Genomic DNA, 27606 nt, shown 5'->3' with positions numbered 1-27606 from the left:
TGGAGTCTTACTGGGACTGACTCTACTCCTGATCCAGATGACATCTTCCCCTTTTTTAAAATTAAAAATAATAAATAAATAAAATTAAATAAATAAACAAAATATACAGCAAGCTGCCTGTCAAAACTGCCAGTCAGTTTTGCTTATCGGTGTAATTTGCCCTTTGAACCACTAGATGACGGTATTTACCCTCATAACACCGCACTGACACAAGCGCAGGCCCCGCCTTCCCAGTGACGTCAGTACACGGAAGCAAAACAGCCTGTTTGGACTTCACGTTGCTTGTTTCAATTGAATTCCACTTAGAAAAACCATCTTTCTACGCTGAGAGCGTCTTCTCCACCAGGCCGACACTGATGTCTGCTCCCCCCGCAGAGGATCTGGTCAAACAATGGGAAAGGTCAGACGCTATTCTGTCGTTTATAGACCTCAACTTTATTCAGTAAACTACACACAGCACAGTTACTATCAATGGCACTTGTTTTCTACAGTGTAGCCCCTTGTTATCATTGGCTAATTTCAAACAGGAGCTTGTTATAAAACAAACCAGGGTCCATAAGGCGTTGACGGATGTTACTACAAAATAAAATGTGTTTGTGACCCTGTGGCCCTGTTGTAACTCTGCCAGCAGCTCTGGACCTGCGCCACCACTCCTCAGCAGCCATTGATTTGTGAGTTTGTAATGACAAGGCCACTGATAACACCGTGATTCTGTATTATGTCCTCATGCCGCCTGCTATCTCCACCTCAGATTTGTTAGTGTGTGTGTGCGTGTGTGTGTGTGTGTGTCCACAGCAGTTGAGAGAGATATCATCAGTGTGTAAGCCATGAGCTTAGTTTATTTTACAGGTTTTGTCACCAACAATCTCATTGTCTACTTCATAATCCCTGGTCTCAGAGTGAAGTGGTCTAACTTTTGCGTGGAAGAAACCTTACACCTAAAACCTACTGTAAGAAAGTTTTAGCAAGAGTCTTTTTTACTCTTTATTACAGTTTTTCTCAGTCGCTTTGGTACATTTCTCGAATCATCCTCGACATTTGCAAAACAGTAAGTGAATTTCTCAAAACAATTCGTACAAATAGCCAAACACCATGGATTACCTGCAAAAGCCAGTCTCTTGCTCAAAATCCTTAGTTCATCTCTCAAAAGTAAATATCTGTGTCACTGCCATCAGATGACAAGTCCTTGTGTTATTGTGTACGGATAAGAGTCAAATTGTTTAGTCGTGTTGTCAATATAACAGTTTACTCTGGAGGGATGTTCTGATGTAAACTATGGCTAAAGTTTTGGTGACAATTATTGTAAATTGTAAGTTACACCTTAGTGTATTGATTGCAAGAGACTGGACAAGATTCACATTTACGCTTTTACTGTTTGTACTGTAATTTGTTGACAGACCATGTCATTGCGATACAGAAAGGCCTCGTCTGCCTCTTCCTCTGTTTTGCCTCCCAACTCCTCCGCCACGCAGCCTCACTCCTCTTCCTCTTCTTCTTCTCTCTGGCTGTTGACCCTGTCCAATTCCTTGTCCTTCCATTGTCAGACATTGTAACATTGTGTTGTGCTACGGCTATATATATATATATATATATATATATATATATATATACTTGCCAGTTGGTTCATGAGATGCACCTTTGAGCTATTTCAGAAAACTGGTTGATCATTTGTTGATCTAATGCTTCACACATTTCTCTTCGTTAGAGAAAGTCAAGATTCACCTGGAAGCAATTTACCAATTCAGGACAGATTTAGAAAAAAAAAGTCTAATGGAAATGTATAGAGATATGCTTGACATATTATGACAACTCGTTCAACCATTTTGCATGTAAAGATTTATGCGATGAACTAATGCCTAAATGTTGTGGTGTAACATCCTCCTCATGTCATGACCTCGGTGTCATGAGTGGTAGCTACAGTGTTGTTTGACTTTTTAATGAAAAATCTACATGTAGTTTTTTTTCAGCGGACCATAATCACAGATCTGCAAATCTGCCCTGCTGTTGACTTTTATTAATATTACTGTGTAAACAAATCTCAAGTCAAGTCAGTTCTTATGTATAGAGCAGCAAATCACAACAGAAGTTATGCCAGGGCACTTTTCATAGAGAGCAGGTCTAGAACGAACTCTTTATAATACTGATTACAGAAACCATACAGTTCCCACCATGAGTCACATACAGTCACATAACCAGACTCCACAGCTCTGAAGACAGAAAGGCCTGCAGAGAGCAAACAGGACGAGAGAGACAACAAAGCACAGAACTACGAGAGAGAGAGAGAGAGAGAGCGATGAAAAGAGAGGACAAGAAGAGAGAGACAGGGACGAGAGAGAGAGGCACTCAGCCTGGGGACCCATGTGCTTGAGGGTGTAAACAAACAGTGATGCAGTGGTTTTCATAAAGTTCAGTCATCACGTTGGCAGCACCACATGGACTATACTGTATGTACTTGGTGTAACTGATTCAGTGAGACGAAGCCGAGCCGCTGGTGCTGGAATGGTAACAGGTAAAAAGCCTGAAATAGTAGAAGAATAAGTTGCTAACTGAAAGTTAAGGCACAAAATAGAGTTTTAAATTTCAGTTTGAAGGCCTCGACAGAGTCATGTCAGCAGGGAGATTATTCCAGAGGAAGGAGGCCTTATAGGAAAAGGGTCTTTTTAACTCTGTGGACAGACAGGAGCTCTGTGTTTTGAGAACACATAGAACGGGATGGGATATATGGTTTAAGGAAATCAGACAGTTATGAATGCCCATTTATGATTTGTATGTCATAAGAAGCACCTTAATGTCTGATCTGACAATGATAGGGAGTCAATGAAGGGAAGCTAAACTTAGTGTAATGAGGTCAAAATTTCTAGATTTAGTTAAAATTGCTGCTGCAACATTCTGAACCATTTGAAGACTTTTAGTACAATACTTTTCGAACACGTAGCAGGCCTGAAAACGAAACTTTACAATAATCCTGTCTGGTTGACACAAAGGTGTGAATTAGGATTTCAGCATCTGCCATAGACATAAAAAACAGAATTGTAGCTCTGTATATCTTTAATGTGCTGTTCAAACGAGAGGGTCAGAATATATGTGACACCCAGATTCTTGGCTGTCAGCCCGTGAGAAATCACACAGTTGTCGAGGGTTACTGTGTCTATGTCGGGCCAATGACCGGTATCTCAGTTTTATCTGAATTTAGGAGCAGAAAACAGACCTCTAACTTAATAATTCAAGAGCAGTTGTCAGCCTTCATAGACGCATACAGCTGGGTATCGTCAGTGAAAATTACTTCCATGAGGTGTCTTCAACCAAGTGAGAGACAACAAATTGGTTTTCCAATTGATCTAGGAGTATGCAGTGATCTATGGTATTGAAAGTGGAACTGAGGTCGAGTAAGAGAAGCACAGAGGTGGAATCCGAATCCATAGTAAGCAGAAGATCATTTGCCACTTAAGTAAGTGCCAAGGAGTATATTGTAGAATGTGTGTAAATTTGTACGTGCTTGTGTCCAGTGGCTGCACAATACTACTACAACTACTGGTGTTTGTGCAGTGAGCAGGCCCGTCTGAGACAGCAGGTGGTGGAGGAGGACACTGAGGACTGGCAGATAAGTCCAGACTTCTCCGGCCTGGAGAGAGTTGGTGGAGTGGATCTCTCCTTCATCAAAGGGGACGACATCAATGCCTGCGCCCAGCTTGTGGTACTCAGCTACCCCGACCTCGAGGTGAGCTATTACCTCACTGCAACCTGTAATTAAAAATGAACTAAGAGCTTTATTGACCTTTAGTGTTGACAGTGGAAACAGCAGCATCGTCATTTTATTTTGGCCATGGTCTGAGCAGAACAGGGGGATCAACAATATAGAATCAAGACAAATGTTCTTTCCATAACAGGTAGCAAGTATTAAGACATAGAAATGCCAATTAGACTCTAATATTAGATCTCTCCTACAATAACATGAAGGAATTATGAAATATGAAATAATGGGAAAGAAGTTGCTTGTCAAACCAAACCAAAAAAAAAAAAAAAAATCACCCTTTATCTTCATCTGTAAACTCAAAATAGACTTTAGAATTGGTATTGGTTCATTTTATAAAACTATCCTCTAATCACTTAACTTGTGCCTCCTTTGACAGGTACAATAGATTTTAATATTCTATGCCAATAAAGTGGTGGATGTCTAAAATAGATTAAATTGTCAACCTAAGCACTAAGTGGACTTGTCAAGTATAGAAAGCGATGTCGATTCACAGCAGAGCTGTGGTTTAATCTACAAAACAGCTCAAGGTCGAGTGTTGTTAGAGCGGCTGTTGTCATAGTGACCTTGGCAGTCCCAATTTTCATTTCGTTTACTTCTCTGTGTAGCCTTTCACAAGCACTTCTCTTTCCTGCTGTTTATCTGTGCATTAACAAGGGCTGCTGGCACCCTGTTATTATATAACCCATTGTAATTAATGACATTTGTCAGTGCACGTTGTTGATACATGGACCCAACAAGGCTAATGAAATGTTGCTCAGAAATGCTGCCCAATAATGTGATTATGTTCCCTGCTTGCTTTCAGTTTACTCCAACACTGCCACCTAAGGCCATTTGTGACACAAAGTAATACTGGTAACATGATGCACATTTAGTTTGAGTGTCACTGCTACTGATGTCTTACAGAAAAAAGGCAAAAGTAGGGTCAAACAGAAGCTTATCATTTTTTAAAGTGTGAATTGTAATAAATATATTTTAAATGTGAACAGCCCTAGTTATAGAAATTCTTGGTGTCAATACTTTCCCACATAAGAGGCAATATTTTACCACCGCTATTTAGTAGAGAGGGATGAAGGTCACAGCTGTCAAAAATACAACACTGACATATCCCTGAAAACCTTTACCTGAAAGGTAGTTACCATTTCTGATAGCTGGGTCTATTCAGAAAACATCCATGGGTCAAGACTCTGTGGGCTTGTTGCTTTGCACAGTCGAGATCTTATGCATGTTTTATTTGTAGCCACTGCTCGAAGCCTTGACAAAAGATGTTTGTGTCTAATGTTACATCATCTGAGACCGTGGAGCGTCCTTTCGCTGTGAGCACAAAAAGATTTTTCAAGCTGGTCAGAAAGTAGTTCAGCAACTTGAGCACAAGAATGTTGCAGCTTCTGGTCTCCTGAACCCTGTTAATACTCAGTGAGATACTGCAATGAGAAGGTCATCATGGGAGATGTGCTTACCTGTGCTGGTGCACACCTAAAATAGATAAAGATGTTGTGTAAAATGTGCATGCAGCCTGTCAATGTGTATTAACTGTTAAAAACATTACTGTATAATTTCAGTAAAGCCAAGGAAAATTTAATCGTTTTAGGAATCCAGTTCATGAATCCAGTGAGAGTTTAAAATCTCAGTTTAAGACTCTTTATAACATTGGTTTTCATATTTAGAAAAAAGGAAACTGTTTACTCTTGTCATCATCTTACAAAATGCATGTACATATTCACAAACAGCAGGGCTGTGGACTGTGGTGCATTTGGCAGAGCAGACAAGCAGTAAACAGATGATATGTGAGGTATTAAGGCTATATCAAAAACATGTGGCTCAGAAATTACAATACAATCACAGGAACAAGGAAGAACATACAAGAACATACCTAGTCAGTGTTTAGTGTATTTGAGTATTTGAATAAACAAGAAAAAAATATATAAATTTTAAATGGCAATAAATTTAGTGATAAGTACATACAGTAATGGCTTGTTTAGTATTTGAAACACACGACTTGCAAAGACTTCATAGCCAAGACTTAAGCCTCACTTGTGACTTGCGAAACAATTACTTTGTCCCACCTCAGTTGACTTCTACTATGCTCACAAATAGTATAATAGACATTTTGATTGCACGTACGACTAGGGCTGTCATGATATCAGATTTTAACAACACGATCATCATGACCAAGAGTCCAAAATAACAATATTATTGCATTATCAATAAAAAATGTGTAAAACAAGTGCTATCAGTCAAATTCAACTTTATCTTTGTTTATTTTCTGTTTTTTCTATTTTTTGTCAAATAAATTCGACTTAAATTTGAGTGTAGGGCGGTGGAGAAAGCGTATATAACCATAACACTTACACTTAATGGAGGAAGTCAGATGAACTGATGAACAAAATATCCACAAGGCCTATCATCTGCCATAATTTGTGTATTATTAACACAATATCAATATTTCATTTTTTAAATATTGTTATCCTCAATACCGGTATATTGTGACACCCCTGCTTACAACGCTACATGGATGCTGGCATTTGTTCTGTCTGTAGCTTGTAAAACCACGAGTACAACATACCAATGGACAGAGTCTTGTCAATCTGCCATTTGGATGATAAGATTTGAAAATGGAACTAGTGTTTTTGTTGATCTACTTTTAGTTGAAAATAATCTGCTAAGAATTTTTAAATGTGTTGTTAATATCTTTTGTTTCTGAAAGGAAAACGATGGAGATAGATCTCAGAAATGCTCATTTAGCCCTAAAGCCTCTTAGTGGGCGGGCCACTATAGGTGTTTGATTGACAGCTGAGCGAGCAGCGGCATTGGTGACACAATGTAATCAAATTCGTGCTTGCTAACTGTAGCTAAGGACAGACAGTGTTTTGTTAGCAGCAATGGTGATGAATGATAACGACCACACCCTTTAGCATCATTGAAACTCTACACTGACTGATGTTGACATTTGCAGGTTAGCTTTCACACTGTTCAATGTGCTTCACTGGATAGCAAGCAAAGATGCCACTTGAGACGTGTGTGTGCTTGTAGATGAGGAGATATTTATGCTGCAGCACACAAAAACCATGCAATTTAATCTCAGTTCAATATTAAAGCTGGATAACCTTAATTTGACAGTGTCCACTTCTGGAAACAGGAGGTAATCTAAATATATTAACTTTGTCTGATGTTTGGAATATGTTCACGGCCTTTAATCAAGTAACAGATGTTTCATTTTGTGCCAGATGGGGGATGTTAGTGACCATCTTAAACGGCTTGTGTATGCGTCTGTGGACTTGCCCTTACACATACACTGCGGTGCACGCATTTGTCCAAAGCATGCAGCCCCTGAAGCCAAACACTGTCACTGCCTGAGCTCCATTCAGGAACACACATTTTTGTATTCAAACTCAGTGCTGTCATTACAGTGAATTGACAGTTATTAAGGGTTTTACTCATGTGTGGTTTACAGGACACAGATGGATGTGGATGGACATGTGTAGAAATACAATTTTTTCATCAGCCACTGTGCTGCCCTGAAAAAAAGTCATAAACAAAACCCTGTGTTTGTGTCCCCTCCTGCCAGGTGCTGTATGAGGACAGTCAGATGGTGACCCTGACAGCCCCTTACATTGCTGGCTTCTTGGCCTTCAGAGAAACACCTTTCCTCCTGGAGGCTCTGCAGCGGCTTCAGAGGAACCAGCCCACACTTCTCCCTCAGGTCAGCTTCTGCACACATATATAAGTGGAGTGGAGTGGAGCCAACCGTAGCAGTGGCTGGAATACTGATTACACATGTAATGTGGATTAAAATATGACTTAATTGGAATAGTTCAAAATTTTGTAGAATCCATGTATTTGCTTTTTTCCCAAGAGAGAGATGAGAAGAATGATACTCTCATTTCTGTGAGTAAGCCTGACTTAGCATAAAGACTGGAGGCATATGGCTCAGAAATGCTGCAGTTAAAATCTATACCTAACTAATAAACATGCTATCTCAGTTGATTAATCTGTGCACAAACCTCAATGACAATTTGTACTTACAGACATATCTGGCGACCTGTGTTATAGCCGGAGAAGCTGCACAGACGTACTGGGTCTGCTAAATTGCTAGCTAAACTGTTGGCTACATGACGTAACACTTCTAATACTAACTAATCATTGTTAACCCCAGCTCCTGTCTTATGCTGAGTCATTATTAACTGTGGTACCACAGGAAAAGCCATGTTGTGTACTGTACTTGTATTAGTAGAACTAACATACCGACTGCAAGCATGCTAACGTTAAATGCTAAATTGAGTATTTGAAGCTTGCAATGCTAGTGTTAATCTTAAATTAATTTTGCTCATTCATTCTTGAGGTATCTGGGATAGACTGAGGAGACGAGTGAGTGGACATTTTGGACTTTGAGTTATAGGTTAGTTACACAGTGAACAAGTCTGATAACTTATTGACATTATTGTTTGTTTTAATGGTGTAAACCTTACTTTACTTCAGGCACATGTAAACACACTGAATGAATTGTAGTTACTGTGACAAAGCTCCTCTGTTCTATGTCCCACTGTTTCTCAAAAGTGAAGTTTACAAAGAAGTGCTTTGGCACGGCTGGCTGAGCGGAGCTATCCATGGTACTGAAATGGTGTTTATAATTCTGGCATCTGGACAAGGCATGGGAGTGAAAATGTCATGCTAGATATTATGAATTAAAGTTTTAAAAAATGAATGAAAGTTTTCCTGAAAACACAGTGTTTAAGTTCATGTTCTGAAATTGTTTTATTAAAGCTCATAATTATCCTGTAAATGTTACTTTAAGAGCTTCATAGTCTGTATAGACCCTCTGTGCTTCGTGATTTAGTTTCATGAATAAAAATGGTTCAAAAGCACTCGTGTGTGTGTGTGTGTGTGTGTGTGTGTGTGTGTGTGTGTGTGTGTGTGTGTGTGTGTGTGTTTGTGTGTTTGTTTGTGTGTGTGTGTGTGTGTGTTTGTGTGTGTGTGTGTGTGTGTGCAGGAACACACTTGCAGCCCTCCCCAGACACACACACACACACATACACACACACTCAGTTTTACTTCAACTGCAGTCCCTTTATCTGAAACCTTTTGAAGTGAATTTTTCCTGTGACTTACGATTCACTGCAGGAAAAATGTCTGCAGAGTCCGCTTCAATGTCAAGAATTCATTAGTGTGTTGGAGCTAGAAGAGTTAGAGAATCAGTTTGAGGATCGTGTTTAACTTTTGAAGCTCAGGGTGAACGCTATCTCACTCTACATCTGCTACATCTGACATTGTATCAGTTGTAACAGTCTTAGTCGTGACCAACTTCAGCTTCAGACATTTTAACTTGTCATATTAGGGGGAGCGCAGGTGGGACTAACAACATTAACAATGCCTCTGCTCCACAGCCATCGTCAACATTATTCATCAACATTATTCATCAACATTATTCATCACCCCTGTGCTTTTCTTTCTATGACGTGTCAAAGTGTCTGCTGTACAAAGACCTGAAGTGTGGCACAACAGCTCAGGCCAGAGCTCACAGGGCTTTAGAAATACATATTTTACTTCACCTTTGTGATGTTTTAAAAATGAACAGGTAACAGCTTTTGTGCTATAGATAAATTAATTTAATCTGTGTATGTGTTGTGTTTCCTGCCCTGTAGTTGGTGTTTGTAGATGGGAACGGTCTCTTCCACTACAGAGGTAAGTAAAGCTGGTCTATACTGACCTAAATGTTTATTAATCCGCAGCTGGTTCAAAACAAATGCACTAATGACTTGTGTTTGATTAATGCTTTTTAAAAACCACAAGCCCCATGAATTAATAGGCCCATTTATTTTTGAACAAATGAAACTATAACTGCACTGTGATGTCATTTGATTAAATCAGCTTGTTGAGCAAGAGATCAATTAAGAGCAAAGATTTCAAAGTGAGCCCAACAAGTTGTGTAGGTCAGTGGATACAGTTTGCCAGCTGTCTTGGTGTTCAGCAGAGGTGCACAGTCTAGTATCAGGTGGGTTGAACTGTAGCCTGCCTGGACTCAAATCTATTTTATATCAGTGCTGACTCCTTGTTTTTGTTCCTGTCACTGTTTGGCCCCCCCAGAGTTCGGCCTGGCGTGTCATCTGGGAGTGCTGTCAGGGCTGCCGTGTGTGGGTGTGGCCAAGAACCTGCTGCAGGTGCAGGGGGTGTACAAGAGTGAGGAGCACCAGTCACAGGTGAGACAGTCACTTCTTTGATGTTAAGGCGTTTACACACCTAAAGCTTGTTTGCTCTGGTCCAATTGAGTTGATCAGTTTGTAAACCTTATAGCATTTTCCCCTTGGTTTGGTTTGCTTTCACACAGAGAAAAATTCAATCGAACCCAAAATGCATCATTACAAACCACGTGAGAACGTTCACTCCTCTTGGCTGGAGCAGGACAGTAAACACAGGAAGAAGGTTATGGGAACCGTCTAGCTCAAACCTGTGAGTTCACCTGCTAGTGGGCTCAGATCCAGTTCAGAACTCTTTCACAGCAAAAACAAACGCTCCAGAGTTCATTTGGGACCGGACCAAGACCACCTCCTCAGAAGGGTCTTGGCGCGATCTCGAGTGAGATTACTGTTTTCACACAAACGAATCGTACCAAAGGGGAAAACGAACCAGGGTTTGGTTTAATTTGACTAAATAGTGCAGGTGTGGAAGCACCCTTAAACTACCCTTTGACCTGACTTGAACCAGCGCCTCCGCACTGGTAAAAGTTGTGGTCGTAGTCATTATGTTTTCGGGTTGTCTGTTCGTCGTATTCTTGTGAACACTTTGGGGGCATATCTTTAAATTAGGGGCAAAGATTTACTTGCTCTAAAGGATAAACTAATCAGATTTTGGTGGTCAGAGGTCAAAGGTCAAGGTCACTGTATCTGATGTTGAAAAGCTGTTGTGCTGCTGAGTGTTTCTTTCAGATGTGTACAAAAGCCTCTCCTGTAAGAGTCGCCAACCTTGACAAGAGTCAGTAGATTAATTATTTAAGTTTCTAAAGTGTGTAATCACTTTTTCCTGTTGTGTTTATTGCTCACTGTGTTCTTAAAAAAACAAAGAAATGTCAGAGAGGGACGAGGCAAAGGACAGAATCCTCAATTGCTTTTTAGTGTGTGTGTGTGTGTGTGTGTGTGTGTGTGTGTGTGTGTGTGTACACTGTTTTGACAGTGTGACTTTTATTGCAAGCCAAGGCCTCCTTGTGTAGCTAATGCTAATGTGACTTTTTGAATACAAATCAAGCTGGAACAAATACCTGTTGGTCAAAGTATACCTGTGGGACAACAGAATCTGGATGTCGTTAATATGCAAATGTTCAAGCTCTTTCAGTCTGGAGCCTCAGTGACCTGTTGAGGAAAGAACAAAAACAAGTGGAAGTTAAGTCGGCTGCCGTCTGAAACAGAAGGATAAACATAGTAAATATTGTTTTTTTATTTAGAAAGGCTTATAAGAAAAAACGAACAAAAGGACACAATACAATAAAACATGCGTAGTGTTATGCTCTGTCATGATATGCATCTGGATTATATTTCCACTTATGTCTTTGCTATACACATGAAAATCTGGACTGTCACACTCTCCATTTCTGAGCTGGATTTCTATTAAAAATATTTAAGAAAAGATTTGTACATTTACATAACTTCCACATGTGGACTGTAGATGCATTTACACGCAGTGGTGCTAATGCATGTGTCATCCCTCTGGAAGATGGTTAAAATGGGAATGTCAGTGTTTGGGGAATGTAACCTGAAGAAAACCTACACAAACATGGCTAATGCAGAAAAAGAGCCCTGTTTTTCTTTTAATATGACAGTGATAATAATTGAGCTTAATTGCTTTTCAATATTTCTTTTTAGATGATGTTGTTCTGCGGCAGAACAGTGATGGGCATTTCCTGTAATGTTGATGACAAGTGCTTCTCAAAAGGGAACCAGAGTGGAGGCTCTAGCAACCGTCTGATCCACTGCTAACTCAATTAGCAGGCCATACACCCTCTGTTTATAACCCCAACAGTCTTCATGTAGCCGTGTAACATGCTAATCAATTCTCTGCAGGAGTGTATCCATCTCCCTCAATTACTGTTTGTGGCTTAGCGTCAGAAAATTGTCTCCGCTGTGGGAAGATCTGATCTCTTTGTTCACGCAGAGCACGGTCACCTCTGACAACGCAGTCACACACATCTACTGATGCAATCAAGGACAAAATCCTAGCGGCTCGGACATGTCCATTTTAGGTATCAGGTAGCATCGTCATAACACGCCCATGCTGCGAGTCAAGCGATGGATCAGTTGCTGTGCATGAAATTTTAGAACTCCCTTCCCGTCCATATTGATGTAATTGTTACTCCCTGGTGCTCCGTCTAATTTGTCTACAGGCACGCAAAGACATGCGGCGCCTCGAGTCAACACCATCTTTGGCGTTTCATTGCTTGGTGGGAAATTAGTTTTGAAGTAATCTGCGGAAACACAAGCCATATCAGGCTCGCCACCAAATTTCTACAAAATCTGCCGTTTAGAAATAAGATTAGCCATAACCAGATCTACACGCAGACCGCCTCATACCACTGACAACTGATACGCTGCCACACTCAATTAGATGTCATCGAGTGTATCTGAAAACATTTCCAGCTCACTGGCAGATTTTAAAAACCAATATGCTGTCTGAGAAGTGTCTCTGAAAGTTTCAGACACAACTTTGCCACTTTTGCAATAATTAAATGTGCAAGTCTCAAGAGTGAAAGTTTGTGTGTTTGTGTGTGTGTGTGTGTGTGTGTGTGTGTGTGTATGTGTGTGTACTTTTAAGCAAAAGTATTGTGTGGTTCTATATTACAAATACGCAATTTGTTGCTTGTCGTGTATTCTCCTGTATCCACAAAGTTACAGATACATTATGTGTGTATAAGACGTTGATCTTAGCAGCTAGTTTAAGAGATTCTTAAAAGAATAGCTCAGCATTTTAAGAAATACTCTTCTTCAAATGTCTGAGAGTGAGATGAGAAGATCGATATTAATCCAGACCTGGAGTCAGGAGGCAATAAGCAGTTAGCAAACAACAAACGGTGCTCAGAGACTCTCCCAGATCTTACAGTGAGGTTGCTGAGTACGTCAGAGATTGTATCTATACATTCGCTAATACTAATGTATAGGTATGTTTATATGTGAAATAATAAAAATCCAATCCAATCCACTTTATTTATAAAGCACAATTTAAATAAACACAAAGGTTCCCAAAGTGCTGTACATTTAAATAGACATAGTGAAAGACAGAATCATTAAAAACACAATAAAACATAGTACAAAATGGCTAAATTATCTGTGCACATAAAATCAACAACCTAAGCAGTGTTAAAAGCCAAAGAAAAGAGGTGCGTTTTAAGAAGAGATTTAAAATTGGACAATGAAGAGGCCTGCCTAATGTGCAGTGGCAGTTCGTTCCACAGTTTCGGGGCGGCAACAGAGAATGCTCGGTCCCCTCTGAGCTTCAGCCTGGTGGTGGGAACCCTCAGGAGCAGCTGGTCAGCTGACCTGAGACATCGGCTAGGTGCATAGGGGTGCAGAAGCTCAGAGAGGTACATTGGGGCAAGACCATTTAAGGCTTTAAAAGCAAATGAAATGAGACCAAGTGTCTGTGTGTCATGCCTGTGCAGTAAGTTCGAAGCTGGAGTTGGGACGTACGAAGACTCCCAACACATAATTCCCCAAACAAGATGCATCGCAGTGATCGGTGAGCCTTAGAGGTGGGTAGGTTGGTGTATTTCTGAACTTTGAACAGAAACTTCCAGTCTCCACCACGTTCTGACTCTAGCTCCTCTGTAGCCTACTCGTGCTGCATCCCCATAGTGTTGGCAGAACGAGAGGAACAGGAACACATCCTGTTATTCAGGCGTGGGAATTTTCAAGCTTTCTGCCAGCCTTGTTGTCACATCATTTAAATAAATGAGCTAATTTAGCCTGAATTAACTAATTTTGCAGAATTACAGATTTGGAGCCGCTCTTTAACAAGTGAAAGTTGGTACTAACAAACAGTGTACTAATAGCTTCTTTCAAATGAACTGAGTCAATTGTACTAGTCTTACTATCCAACTCACAGACGAAAGACAAATGCAGCTTTAACGACAGATGTAAGAGCGGTTTTTATCTTCTCATCTCACTCTGGGAAAAAATAGTAATAAATGAATTTCACAAGATTCAAAGTATTCCTTTAAATGAGAAAAATGTAGCTGTAGTTTGTAGCTTGTGATGCCTGGAGTTAAAACTAAAAAGGGTGAAATGGCGTTTAGCCACGATGCTGCTGACTGCTGGAACCAGCTCCCACTGGAGGTGACATCTGCCCAAACTGTAACTGGCTTTAAAAAAGAAGCTAAAAGCTGCACATTTGCCTTGCATGGCTTACTTTACCACAAAATAATGGACAAGATGCCTTGATAAGAGGAAACTTCTTTGCAGTGTATTCTCCTCAACAGCCAGTGTCTCCATTAAAAGACGAGCATGCATCCTTTTGAAGTGCCCTCGAACAAAAGCCTTCGTCTCTACCTGCTCTCCAGCCGCCCTCTCTTACTCGCAGCTGAATTCCCACAAGATGTAAATGTAATGTGTCTGTACTTGAGCAGAGACAGGGGAGTGCAGTGTGTTTTTGTCTGTGCCAAGTCTGAGACAAAACAAACAGTTTCCTGTTTGTCCTTGATTCAGTTTTAGAAAATTACACCCTTGTTGACGTTCCTCTCTTTTTACCTCCAGTGTCGCTCTCCTCCTCTCCTGCTCCATCCTCTTTCCTCCTCTCACTTACTTTTCCTCCCATCTCATCTCTTTTTCTTTTTTCCCCTCTCTGTTTCTCATTGTCTCTTTCTCTTTCTCACTGATAGTCTGGCTGTAACTCAAACTAGTGTGTTATTGATGACTTGCTTTGTGTTTCTGCTGTTCTGGCTTCAGTCCTACACTTGCTTCTTAGGAGCCAAATCTCTGGCACACACACACACACACACACACACACACACACACAAACACACACACACGCTCTCGCACACTGTTGGCCTCCTCCCAGCCGGGATCAGAGGCCCTGTGCGGCCCCTCCTGTCTCCCTGCTGGCTGCTTGCTGTAATCAGTCATAGTAGAGTGGACACCCCATCCATCACAGAGGCTAAGCTCCCTTCATGGCTCTGGCCTATAACCCACAGCACACCTGTCAACAGCGGTCCACATCTCTGTGTCTGACTTTGCACTGTGTCTTCAAGTGTGAGAATAAAAGTTTAGTTCGTACAGAAGAAAATGAAGGGGTCATTTCAGAATAAAGTTACAGTGAGTTCATCATCCTCCAATCATAAGTATGAGGTATCAATCTTGTCTAGTTTGTGCTTTTATTAAATATCAAAGATTAGCCAGTCAGTTTATGTAGTGATAATATTTTGACATCAAATCTGAAACAGGCATTAGCATTGTGTCTATACTGTTAAAGTTGCCATATCTTTAGAAATATGTTGCATCCCTCTCTGAGAGTGTATACGATCTTTTCATTTGTATGTATTGTATGTGTTGTGTGAGCTATGAGGAGATGGGAATCTGTATATATATATATATATATATATATATAATATATATATATATATATATATATATATATGTTTGCATACTTTATTTAATCAGAAAGTCACACTGAGATAGAGATCTTGTTTTCAAATGAGACCTGAGAACAGAAAATAAAATAAATAACAAAAAGAAACACAATATTAATAGAAGGGATACAAAATGTCAGTGATTTAAGTATACATTCATATATGTAGCCTATTTATATAAACAACGATCAGAGTGTATATTTGAATGCATTTAAATATATTTGCATTCGAATACACAAGCATGTAGTCAATAAGATGACAGATTGTACACATAAGTGCATTCTGTAATAGTAGTTAAAAATAGATCATGTACAACAGTTACACCAAAAGGTCAGTAAGACTTCTAAGCAGATTTTTTGAATTGGCCTGTCAGTGTCAACGTGCCAACTCTCAGTCAGCTCTGTGAATTATTCCAGACAAATGTGGCGTGATATCTGAAGGCTGTCCCACCAACATACTGAGCCCTAAAGCAACACAACATCACACAGACAGAACACATGTATAATAAAAAAAAGATAAAAGTTGACAACATTTTGACTTTACTCTTGGAATCTACTCGGACAGTGAAAAAGACTGTTTGGATTAGAAGACTGGTTTGTTCCCATTTTAGAATTTCAAAACAGCTTCACTTGGACATGAAAGCCGAGACGCACAGAGGTCAAAGAGAAAGAAAAGAGAGTGTGAACCTCTCCAGCAGGTTAATAGTTTGTTTCAGTTTGCTGCTGTTTGCTCTGCCCTGCTGTACATCTCTTTTTGACTTTGATTTTTGTTTCTTTGCCTCCACAGATAGCTGCTCTGCAGAAAGGAGGAGACAGCTTCCCACTCACAGCCGCCTCAGGCAAAGTGCTCGGAAAGGTGCGGCAAAGGACAGACGCACAGAAATAGAAGCAAATAGTTTTCAGATCAGTGTTGTTTTGTTGCTGCTGACTTCAAAGAACGCACGCCGTGCTAAAAGTCAAACTCGACAAAATGTGTGTGACGATTACAATCAGGGAGAGAGAGAGAGAGATAGAGGTGGATGTTGAAAAGTTACCAGAGCTTCTTTGTGTCCAGGCGCTGCGGAGCTCTGACAGGAGCTCTAAGCCGGTGTACGTCTCCGTGGGCCACAAGATCAGTCTGGACACAGCTGTGCGCCTCACACACTCCTGCTGTCGCTACCGAGTCCCCGAGCCCATCAGACAGGTACATGCACACACACACACACACACAAACACACACTCCCACTACAGAGCTGCTGAAAGGAAGCTTGCCATAGCGAAAAAGGCAAATTCAAAAGACTCTGTGATAAGATGTAACAAAAAGTTGAACTGTGAGGCAGAGCGCTGTGTTGGAGAGCGAGCAGTGATCATCACTTGTGTAACAGCGTCCTGCTGTGAGGCAGGGAGGTGTGATCATCACGCTGTGTGCGCTCTGCAGCAGAAGGGCCTGGGAGAAATGGAGGGAATAACATATGCAGTCAAATTAGGGATTTCTACCAGAACTAGCGCAGATAACCATGGAAACAGTTTTGGACAATAACATGATGTCAACTGTCAAGAACTGATCCAAGCAACAATGTGAGGATTTTTTTTTCAGCTCCATAGCAGAAAAACAATCCTTGTTCCTGCCGAGGAGTTTACTGGCTGTGCTGTATCTGTATCTGTATCTGTATCTGTATCTGTATCTGTATCTGTATCTGTATCTGCTGCTGCTGCTGCTGCTGTCATATTTAGATAAACTGTGTGGACAAGTGAAGGTTTCAGTTGATGAATTAGCCTGATTTTTCACACGATTGCAGCGCATATCTGTGAGCAAAATGCTAAAAAATCGCCAGTTATACATTTGCCTTGAGTGTTGCTTCGTGTGTATCATCCGTCATTGTTTAGGTCCACGTTTCTGCCATGCACAGTCAAATTTAAAAAGCCAACAGGCTGCAGGATAACAGAGCAGGATGATTGATGTTTCAGCAGGTCAGTGACAGTAAGCAGAGAACACAAACGTCCGCTGAGCACCCGGTAACTCGGAGGATGGAAGATACAGATAGGTGACAGATTAAAGGAAAAACCTGCATTAATGAGTGGAGAAACATAACAAATGCAGATCCTTCCAAACAAGACGTCAGGAGCTCACTGATGTTTGATGAGTGTTAAAAAGCATTGCCACCAGACGAGAGAATTGTCTTTTGGATGAATGCTGTTTCGCCACACAGTGGAGTTCAGTCCAGTGGACTGGGAGAATCTGCTCTGGAGGCTCGTGCTGGACCATCACTTTACTCACACACTGTATGAATCCATTTGAAAGTTTGTGGAATTATTTGAAAATCATATTGCTCTCTGAGGTTTAATCATGAGGTTAAAATCCTAAATAAAGTCAGGGAGGCTGAATAAGGCCTAGAAACAGACAAACCCATTCCTCCTTATCTTATATGTGAAGTAACTGAACAGCTGTCCAGAGTGAGTTAGATTGCAAAAATAGAATAAATAGGACATAACGTTACATTAGATATGAAAAAACTCTGTAGTTCTGAAGTAGAGCAGGTGCATTTACTCTCATGCACCACTACACCACTTACATGAACAGATTTGTTTGCGGCACATGGTGCAAAACTTACGTTAATTTTACATTTTCTCATATTTAGAATTTTCTCTTAGTTATACAAAACTCATGAGTGGTCCAGGCACGTCACAGCTACAGCTAGTTTCCTAAATCTTGATGAATTGGGAGATTAAACTTGTAGCCAAAATCAGCAAGAAACAAAACTGACTGACTGCCATTGGAAATTTAACATTCTGTCCACTGTTCACAATGGGATGTCCATCATGGCTGCTGGACACAACATGTCTCCTACCTCACTGAGAAGCCCACTCTCAGTGTGTGTGTGTGTGTGTGTGCGCTGGAGGACTTGTGGACTTGTGTATGTTGCACACGGGACCATCGCTGGCTTCCAAACTATTGAACTCCACCAATTTTATTTATCAAAGTATGTGTGCAGCAGAACTACTGCATATGTGAAAAAAAGTTGTGAAAAGACTTTTTGTCTCCAGAGGGATCTTTGTAAAAAATTTCAGAAGTGTCGGTTGGTGATGAAAAAAATCTGTGTGGAGTTAGAAAGAAGTGAGCTCACCCAAACTCTGTGGCCTGCTCTCAATTCTGCTTGAGGCTACTAGAAGCTCAAGGCTACGTTAGCCACTGCTAGCACAATACACCTGGTGTTGGTGGTTGAGTTGCATTTTGGATAATGTGGGTACCAGGTTTGACAAGGTAGAAGAGTGTGTGGAATAAAAACAATTGTGAGTGTGGTGGAAAAACTATTTTAAACTTAGATTCAAGGATGAATAAGAAAACAGCTGTGAGCGGAGGATTGATTTTCCTCGTCGTGTTCAAACATCACAGAAAAACATACCTAGGTTTAGCAAAGGAATATGGAGTAAAGTTGCTGTCCATTCTCTGTGTCTCTACTTTGTCAACAACAATATAGTATTGACCCAGAGATGGTGAATAAGATCACTATGACCTGTTGTCTCATGTTGTTCAGCCACAGCGTCGCCTTCCTCTTTCCAACTGTATTCTAGGGTAAGTGGGTATTGAAAAGTAATTTTACAGCCTTCACGAGACCTGTTAACGGAGTAATAGCTTTGACAGTGTTTTGCATGTTCTTTATAAAAAGTTGAGTCTTAAAACATAAAAAAAGAAAAACTTGACCTGAACCCGTCCTTCCTCCTCTTCCTCCCTCAGGCTCTTTTCTTCTCTGCCACTAGGCTGTGCTGTGCTTCTGCTTTTACTTCCACTGCACAGAAAACACACACACACAAACACACACAAACACACACACAAATACACACACACACACACACACACACACACACACACACACACACACACACACATCTCAAAATCAGTTTTTCACCAAGGGAGCTGCAGTAGCAGCGGCTTACTCATCCCCTCCTGTGTGTGTGTTTATTTCATCAAAGTGTGGTGCGATGTGTTTAGCTGGTGGGAGGAGGAGGAGGAGGCGGAGGAGGAGGAGGAGGAGGAGGAGGACGAAGCAGCAGGGACTGAATATGGACAGGGACACTCACCTTCCTCTGTCCAATCACTGACACATCTCTCTTTATCTTTCTCTCTGTCCAACTCTTTTCCTTTTCTCCGACGTCCACATTCCCTCTTCACTCTTTCGCCCTGTCTTCTCTCTCTGTCTCTGTCTGTCCCACAGATCTTACCTATTCTCTTTATTGCTGACATCACACAAAAACACTCCTCACAGATCCAGTTCTGGTGAGTGTCATGTTCGGAGCTGAACTCTGCGTTTACGTCGCTCTTTCGCGGGCTGAGCGAGATCCGTGTCCCTCTGGCCTTTTGAAACCTCAGTCACAACTTGTGGAGAAAAATTCTCAAAAAGCCGTCGATCTGACAGGAAGACTCTGTGAATTACGTAACAGTCGTCTTTTTGAAGTTTGAACACAGCAGAAAACAAGCTGCGGTATCCTCCCCTCTGTCCAGACACTCGCCGTGAACAACAACAGGAACAGGCCAGACAGGTCAAATTATAGATGCTCGAATACATAATATTGTCACATCTCTCTGTTGGTTGTACAGACACACACACACACACACACACAAATACACTTGTACACACTTGGCCAGACTCAGCAGCTAAAGGTTGCCAGGGTGTCTGTGGCAGACATTGTGTTGCGGTTTGTGTCTAGTTGTGGTTCACTGCCGGGACACACACACACACACACACACACACACACACACACAGAGCAGCGGTGGGGTTTGTCAGATAAGGGCACAGCTGACACATCAGACTGTGAAAAAGTACAAAACAAAAACACAAACACTCGTCTTGTTAATGTCCACAGACCGTCATCAGGTAACTCATACAGTGTGTTTCTAAATATGGTATATGTATGTGGTTTGTCTATATGGTTTTTACCTGATTGCGAAGGTTCAAAGATGAAACGTGAGAACCAGTACCAGAGTATATTCATGTTAAATTATCAATAACATGGAAGAAAGCAGCAAAATTTCATGTTTGACAAAGTAGGAAAATAAGAGAAAAGGGAGAAAAACATTAATCCTTTAAAAATGTTTTTTCATTGATCAGTGCTCAACTAATCATAATAATTATCTAAATCCAAAGCAATTATTTCAGATGAGGCCGTCTTAATATTCTACCATGGTGGACATTTATTAAATTTCAGTTGAAAAATGAGCAAAATCCAATTAGATATTGTAGAAGGTTTTGGATTAGCACATGGTGTCAGGTGTTACTTACAGTTTTAATAATCATGACTGACAAAGGTAAAGTGTCACAGCAGCTGGGTGTTCACCTCCGAAATCTATGAATTAACCCTTCACTCTGCCGTGTGTTCTTCCCTCATCCTCCGCCCCCCCCCCTCCTCCTCACCATCTAATAAGATCCTCTCACCTTACATCATGAGTCAAGTAAACCCCTCCTTCCACAGCCTGAGAGATTCAGAGAGAGGAAGATGAAAGGGAGAGATGACATCATGGTTGGATTCTGCGGAGAAGGCTGATGTGTGAATGCACTGCAGCAGAATCCTATGTACCACAATGGAAAAACTGAAACACACACACACAAACGCAGAGAGAGAGAGAGAGAGAGGAGCTCAGACTAATTCGCGCCCCATCTCAGCCTTGCTTCCTAACACCATTAAATTCTCACACTCCTTCTGTGTCCCACGCTTCACTTGATAAAGCCTAAGAGAGCATGTGATGGGAAGTAGAAGGCGAGCAGATACCTGACTCTTTTATTGTACTCCGCGGTCACTGTGACAGTGAGCGAGGTTAGAGGGAGGGAGCTGACACATCAGGGGGATGTGTCATCAGTGACCCGAACACAAATCACAAATCTAATCCCTGTACAGGCATTTACCTGGTTTTGGGTCACTGTCTCAGAGTCATCTGGTGTTTGTTTTGGCCTGCTGCCATCATCTGAGGTGGAACTGACTCCTGTGTTGATGTATTAATTCTGATCAGAAGAGTTGACTTCAAGCTTAAAGCAGTGTTACCATACATTACCTCAGATTGGCAGATTTAACTACAAGCTGCAGGACAATTGATGAAGTAAGGCTCAGTTGTTCTTGAGTTGCAGGAACAAACAACACAGAATACATGTATTGTTAAATCTGTTCAAGGGATTAATGTCTGTCCACTTTTGACTTTTAATTTATTAAGGTGCTCTTGTCTAAGCTGAGCTGTTTTCCTGCATGGCTCTGTTTTGACATTCACAGATTTTTGTGTACCTACTGTCGACCACTGAGCAGCTCCACAGTAACAATACACTGTATTTTACACGTCCATCATTTGCTAATAATCTCCTATGAAGTTTTATGGAAAGAACAACGTAACTCGGCACAAACTATTATAGGTAAAATCAGGACACTGTTCGACTGGAACTGTCCAGTTTGTCTATAGGCAGGCGTGCAGTTCACCGTATTACTGTATATGATAAAGTTTATGATAAAGTATATGATAAAGTTTCCAACAACAAATTGATCAAAAATAACTTTTTACTTGGGCATAAATGGAGCCGTTTTCTGAAGGAAATTCCTCTGAATCAAAGTGAAAAACCTCACCAGTGTTTACAGAGAAGCTGGATTAATTATCTAAAGAGAGGATGACAAAATATTTCCGTTTTCTCCTCCTTTAGTGTGGAGTTTGGAGCTGAAATGATAAGTCAGTCGAAAGGAAACTGGCAGCTATTATTGACGATGCTGTAGATGAAATGTTTAAATAATTTTTAAGCAAATGTCAAATATTTGCTGGTTCCAGCTTCTCCAGTGTAAAGAGCTGCTCTGCACGTCATTGTCAACTGAATGTCTTTGGGTTTGGTTGAACAAAACAATGACAAACTGGAATTCTTTCCACTATTTTCTGACATTTTATGGACCAAATGATTAATAAAGACAATAATTGGCAGATTAATGTATAGTAAAAATAATACAAGTCCTAATGGACTTATTCCATGGAAGGAAAGGGAGCGTGCACTCGTCAAATGATAAACAGTCGTCATTTGTTCAAGTCAAGTCAAGTCAATTTTTATTTGTATAGCGCCAACTCACAACATAAGTTATCTCAAGGCACTTTCCAAATAGAGCAGGTCTACACCTTCTCTTTATGATATTATTGACAGAGACCCAACAATTCCCACCAAGAGCAGCGCTAGGCAACAGTGGCAAGGAAAGAGGCAGAAACTCATATGGATGTTATTGTAGTTCCTTATATGTATGGCTAATAAAGGCGAGATTGTAATTCATAATGAATATTTTTCCCTTGTTTACCTTTTGGGCTTTTCCAACCTTTTCAGCGTGATGTTATAAATATATACTGTATATATATATATAAATAATACTGTGGTTGTGTGATAAGATGTTTCACCCAGCATTTATGTAAGAGACAGTCGTGATGCTTGTTCATGTTCTTTATGGAGGTCGTGTAGACCGAACCTTTAGAGGTAAATGTAGCAGCAGCAAAAATGTTCACCTTTATTCCGGTTGTGCTGCCGTCACAGCCACCTCACACATTCATGTTTTTTCTTGCTCTTTTTTTTTTTTTCTTCCTCTAAAGAAATTCCTGTTAACTGAACTGTTCTATAACTATCAAAACTCAGAAATGTGTCTTTATTGCTCCTTTCAATCAGTAGCTGCCAAACCACTATATCTTTTCCTTGGAACTAGAAGAGAAATGATCAGGAAATAACAGATGGAAACGATGGATACAATAAAATACAAACAGAGCAACTTTCTCACTTCTCCCTCCCACATGTTCAGCTTTGAAACATGCAGCCCTGTGGTCAGAAGCTCACTCCTCTGACCTCTCAGCTCAGACATGCGGTGGCCTACACATATAAAAAAAACATGTGCACACACCGGCCACACACACACACACACACACACACACACACAGGCACATCCCCAGCTCCTGACTTCCTTTCCAGTAGTCAGTTAAAAGCGCTAATGGACAACAGTGGAACAGAAACCTAATTTTCCTCAAGCTAATGTTCCTTGACAAACGCAGTAGTATCCTGTCAGACCTGCTCACTTGGGATTAGCAGGCCTGTCTGTTGGCTCTTGATCAAATAGGTACAAAGAATTATAAGAAATAGAGTGGTCATGAAGGGTTGCAGTTTCAAGTTCTATAAAAAAAAATGTCACTGTTTTACAGTGCATTTTATTTTGTAGTGCAAATATTAAGATGTATAATAAGACGTTTCATCAATCATTCGATGAACTGTTACAACAGTATCTCTACAACTCACTCATCACTACTATACGTCCTGTCATGTGGTTGACGATTCATAGGCAAGTCTCATGCTTGTTTTCACTCAATAGGTTTATGCACATTGTTGTGTCATGTGTGTAGTCTTGGCCCATGTTCAGTCCAGATCCATTACTTCCCACCCCACCACCACCTCCTCCTCCTCCTCCTCCACATACCCTGATGGGAAGACATCCACTGGTAATGGGGCTCTGAGGAGCTGGCTGAGATGTACAGTAACAGCTTGTTTCCAGACCTCTGTCTGAGTGCTTTGCACAGAGAAGGAAGTCACTAATTACACTCCCTCTCCCTGTGCAGCAGTCACCTGGACACTGCTGACTCTCTCAGAGCCGCCCTGTACTGCAAAACCAAGTCAAAACCAAGGACTGTGAGAAGTCACAGTGCAGTCTAAAGTTTGTCTGGCTTTCTGGCAAACTGTTTCTTGGAAGTATCAAAGGGGTTTAGATTAGATTAGATTCAACTTTATTGTCATTGCACAGAGTACACGTACTAAGACAACGAAATGCAGTTAGTATCTAACCAGAAGTGCAAAAGAGCAGTTTAACTTGTGTTTCTGTGCAGCCGACGTTTATCCGTTGTTACATAAAACAATCTCCTGCAGAGCCATGCACAACCTCCTTTACAATACTGTAGAGCTCTCTGGATATCGGATGTATACAATTTCCCTGCTAAGAGGCGATAAATGTGGCTCCATGTTCCAGTCTCCATTTTGTATCTCCAAGCCCCCCCCCCCCCCCCCCCATCCCCCCTCTGTAGGAAGACAGGAAATGTAAAAGCTCCACAGCTGCACTCCCAGATTGCAAAAACAGATGGAATTTCAATGTGAGTGATAGGCGATGGGGAGCCTGCATGCATAGCATAAAAGAGATTGAGAAATGCATTCTGTGTGTGGCTACGGAGGAGGAGGCATGCAGTGTGTCTGTGTGTATGAGCGGGAGATATTGCAGATGCATATTTTGTGTGCAGATATTGAAGACGAGGATATATTTCTGTAAGAAACAAGGACTTCTGTTTTTTGTTGTTTTGTTTTTAGTGCGACAGTATGCAGATGCAAGAGATCATCCTGTACAGCCGGCCAAAACAGAATGTATGTTGTCGTGTGTGTGTGTGTGTGTGTGTTTGTTCTCTCTTAAGTCACCAGCCCAGTCCGGTGTGTGTGACTTTCTTTTGATAAGTCCCCACTTTTTCAACTTTTTCTTTCAACTTTCAACCTCCTTGTTCTCCTCGACTTTGTTCGTCCTCACTGTTTTTCTCTTCTCTCGCCGCTGTCTCTCATCCATCCATCTATCTCCACCCAACCCCCCCGCTGCTCCGTCTCCACTCTTTGAATAATTCAGGCCTGCAGAGCTAGTGTATTTTTGGTTGTTGTCACCTCTGCAGTAACATAAACACAGCCCATATCAGTGAGCATACACACACACACACACACACACACGCACGCACTCATGCACACGCACACACACACAGACACACACACACACACACACATGCAGCCCTGCACACGCAGAACGTCACAAAAATGAAGATGCCAACAGCAAAGAAAAAAAAAGAGTGTGTGAGCCTGCTGAGACTCACACCATCACTGTGCTCCGCCCCATCTCTGCTTCGCTATCCCAGCAGTGACTAATAATATGTCTCACTTTTCTGTGTCTTCCAGAGTTACACAAAGTTTGACTGGAGCAATGTCACATGGATCCTCCTTCACTTGTTTTCTTGCAAGGTCCTGAGTTTTGTGTTTGGACAGTTAATGGAGTAAATTGAGGAGTCATTATGAGCCACACTCTGGTTTTTATCAATTTAATCATCATTTCCCTTCATTATTCCTGTTGAGATCAAGAATCTATCATTAAACAACCTGTAAAATCTGCTGAAGACAGCAGCATATTTACATAGTAGTTAAAGGCCAGTTTTGAATCTGTAGACAACGCGAGGCTCCACTACATCCTCTGGGCATCATGCATCAACAAATGCTTCTTTTAAAGCTGCATAATTGATTTTTTTTTTTTTTTTTTGGCCACTTGGGGACAGCAGAACCATCTGAAAACACAACACTGACCTCACATTATAAAGCTGTAATAGTGAAAATGTTCTAGAACACACAGAGCAACATTAGCACTCATTTGAAGTCGTGCTTTTGGTCGTCATGGTCCTGTTGTGTCTCGGGCGATCTGATCACAAGTGGTCAGTTCACACCTGGCATTAACATGCGTCTCCAATGCATCTCGAGTGACCACTTCCCCGCTCTATATGCAAATTAACACGAATGTGATGCTGTTTTTAGCCAGTCCAACAATGACAGACGAGTCCATTGTGTTTGTATGTGAGACAGCGAGAGAGAGAGGGAGAGGGAGATGGAAAGGCATGGAGGGGTTGAGCAAATCACTGAGCACAGCTGTATAATGAAATCAGGTTTTAGTCATTTGAAATAATAAAATGTTTTTGGCTGGTTATGAAACTGTGTTGGGGCTAATCAGACTGTGACAGAGGACGTCAGTAGAGTAGTTGGTCCTTGTGTCCACACTGTTAAAAGAATGTGGACATGTGGCTCAGAATGTGTGATTGGCTCTCGAATGCTTGGGTGTGTTCACACCTGAACTGAAAGCTGTACACCTGTGATCAGATCAGCTGAGATGGATGTTAATACCAGGTCTGAACAGGATCCATGATGCATATACATCTAATATTCACTCTCCTTTTAATTCTGTTTTGGTCTCCACCAACTTCTGAGGAAAATACCTGGCTCTTGAGCTGCTAAATGATTCACTTTAATCACGATGTCACAACTAACTACCTGGTTTCTTGTCTCTGCAATTTGATACTGGTAGGTAGCATACAGTCAGTTTATCACAGCTTATTAGGTGAAAGCAAGGTACCTGTTGCATCTGGAAACAGTGTTTATTAGAGCAGAGTTTGTGGCCCGGAGGCCAGGAAACCAAAACAATGAGCTAAAAGAGGCTGAAAGACTGAAGATCTGAGGGGAATTGCAGTCAGTCATTACACACAGTCAATTTATCCTTAGCTAATATAAAAATATATATGTGCACGGCAATGTGCGTATGTTTAGAAAGTTACTGATATTAAAAAAGTTCATGGCTCAATATAGAGTGGTTCATTCATTTAATAAGGTAGTTGATACTGGTTGTCTTCTGCTGTGTTGATTCATTAAAATAATAAAAGTGTAATTTATACGTGTAGGATACCAAGATATTGGATAAATGGAAATTTAGATTTGCTGGAAGCAATAGTAGAAAGGTCAGGAGATCACCAATGTCATTATGATTCCTCCTCTGTGACCAAATTTGTTGCCGATTCATCCAATATTTATGGAGATATTTCACTCCGGGCCGTGGTGGTGAACCGACTGTTTGACTGAACGACACGGCCCTCAGGCTCTCAAATGTGCTCTTCTTTTTTATATCTTTGTAAATTGAACATCTCTGGGTTTTGGACTGTTGGTCAGACAAAATGAGCAGTCAAAGTACATCACCTTAGCTTCTGGGAAACTATTTTCTGACGTTTTCCAGAACCTCCGAATAGACATTCACAACTATCAACAGATTAATGAATAATGTAAATAACTGCTAACCACACTGATAGCAGTGATACACATCACTTCCCCATTTGTTCCTCTTTTAAAATAAAATTCTCTGGAGTGGCTTGAATGTCATGTTGACTTGACAGTGATCGCAACACAACACAATGTGTTTAGTGAAATCTGAAGGATAGATGAGTCTTGTGAGAGAAAGACAAGGTTGCACAGTCATAAAACAGTCATGTTGTACAACTGACAGGCTAAAACATCGGTGAAGAGTGACACCGCTGCTCTGCTGGCGCCAGCTGTACCAGTAGGCTTGTGGAACTTTTCTGAATATGCCGAGAGGATGTGACTGATTTAAAGTGGAGCTCCCCTTTGGGCCCCGAGGCTGTGTAAATGTTAATATATGGCTGTCTGACATTCTAGTGCTGC

At 41.0% G+C, this 27606-nt stretch overlaps 1 protein-coding gene across 1 annotated transcript in view; it reads left to right on the top strand.

The window, feature by feature from the left end:
- The first annotated feature begins 228 nt into the window (after positions 1-228).
- LOC130167050 (endonuclease V-like) overlaps positions 229-27606 on the top strand; it is a 63713-nt gene continuing 36335 nt past the window's right edge. The window contains exons 1-7 of the mRNA XM_056373009.1: positions 229-400; positions 3547-3718; positions 7320-7454; positions 9394-9433; positions 9836-9948; positions 16143-16211; positions 16410-16538. Of these exons, the coding sequence (XP_056228984.1) occupies positions 357-400; positions 3547-3718; positions 7320-7454; positions 9394-9433; positions 9836-9948; positions 16143-16211; positions 16410-16538 (702 nt within the window). The 5' untranslated portion in view covers positions 229-356. The remainder of the gene's footprint in view (positions 401-3546; positions 3719-7319; positions 7455-9393; positions 9434-9835; positions 9949-16142; positions 16212-16409; positions 16539-27606) is intronic.

This window comes from Seriola aureovittata, chromosome 3 (assembly GCF_021018895.1).
Source record: "Seriola aureovittata isolate HTS-2021-v1 ecotype China chromosome 3, ASM2101889v1, whole genome shotgun sequence".
In the NCBI taxonomy this organism is placed as follows: Eukaryota; Metazoa; Chordata; class Actinopteri; order Carangiformes; family Carangidae; genus Seriola; species Seriola aureovittata.
The sequence above is the reverse complement of the archived record's forward strand: the minus strand, read 5'-3'. Positions and strand labels throughout refer to the sequence as shown.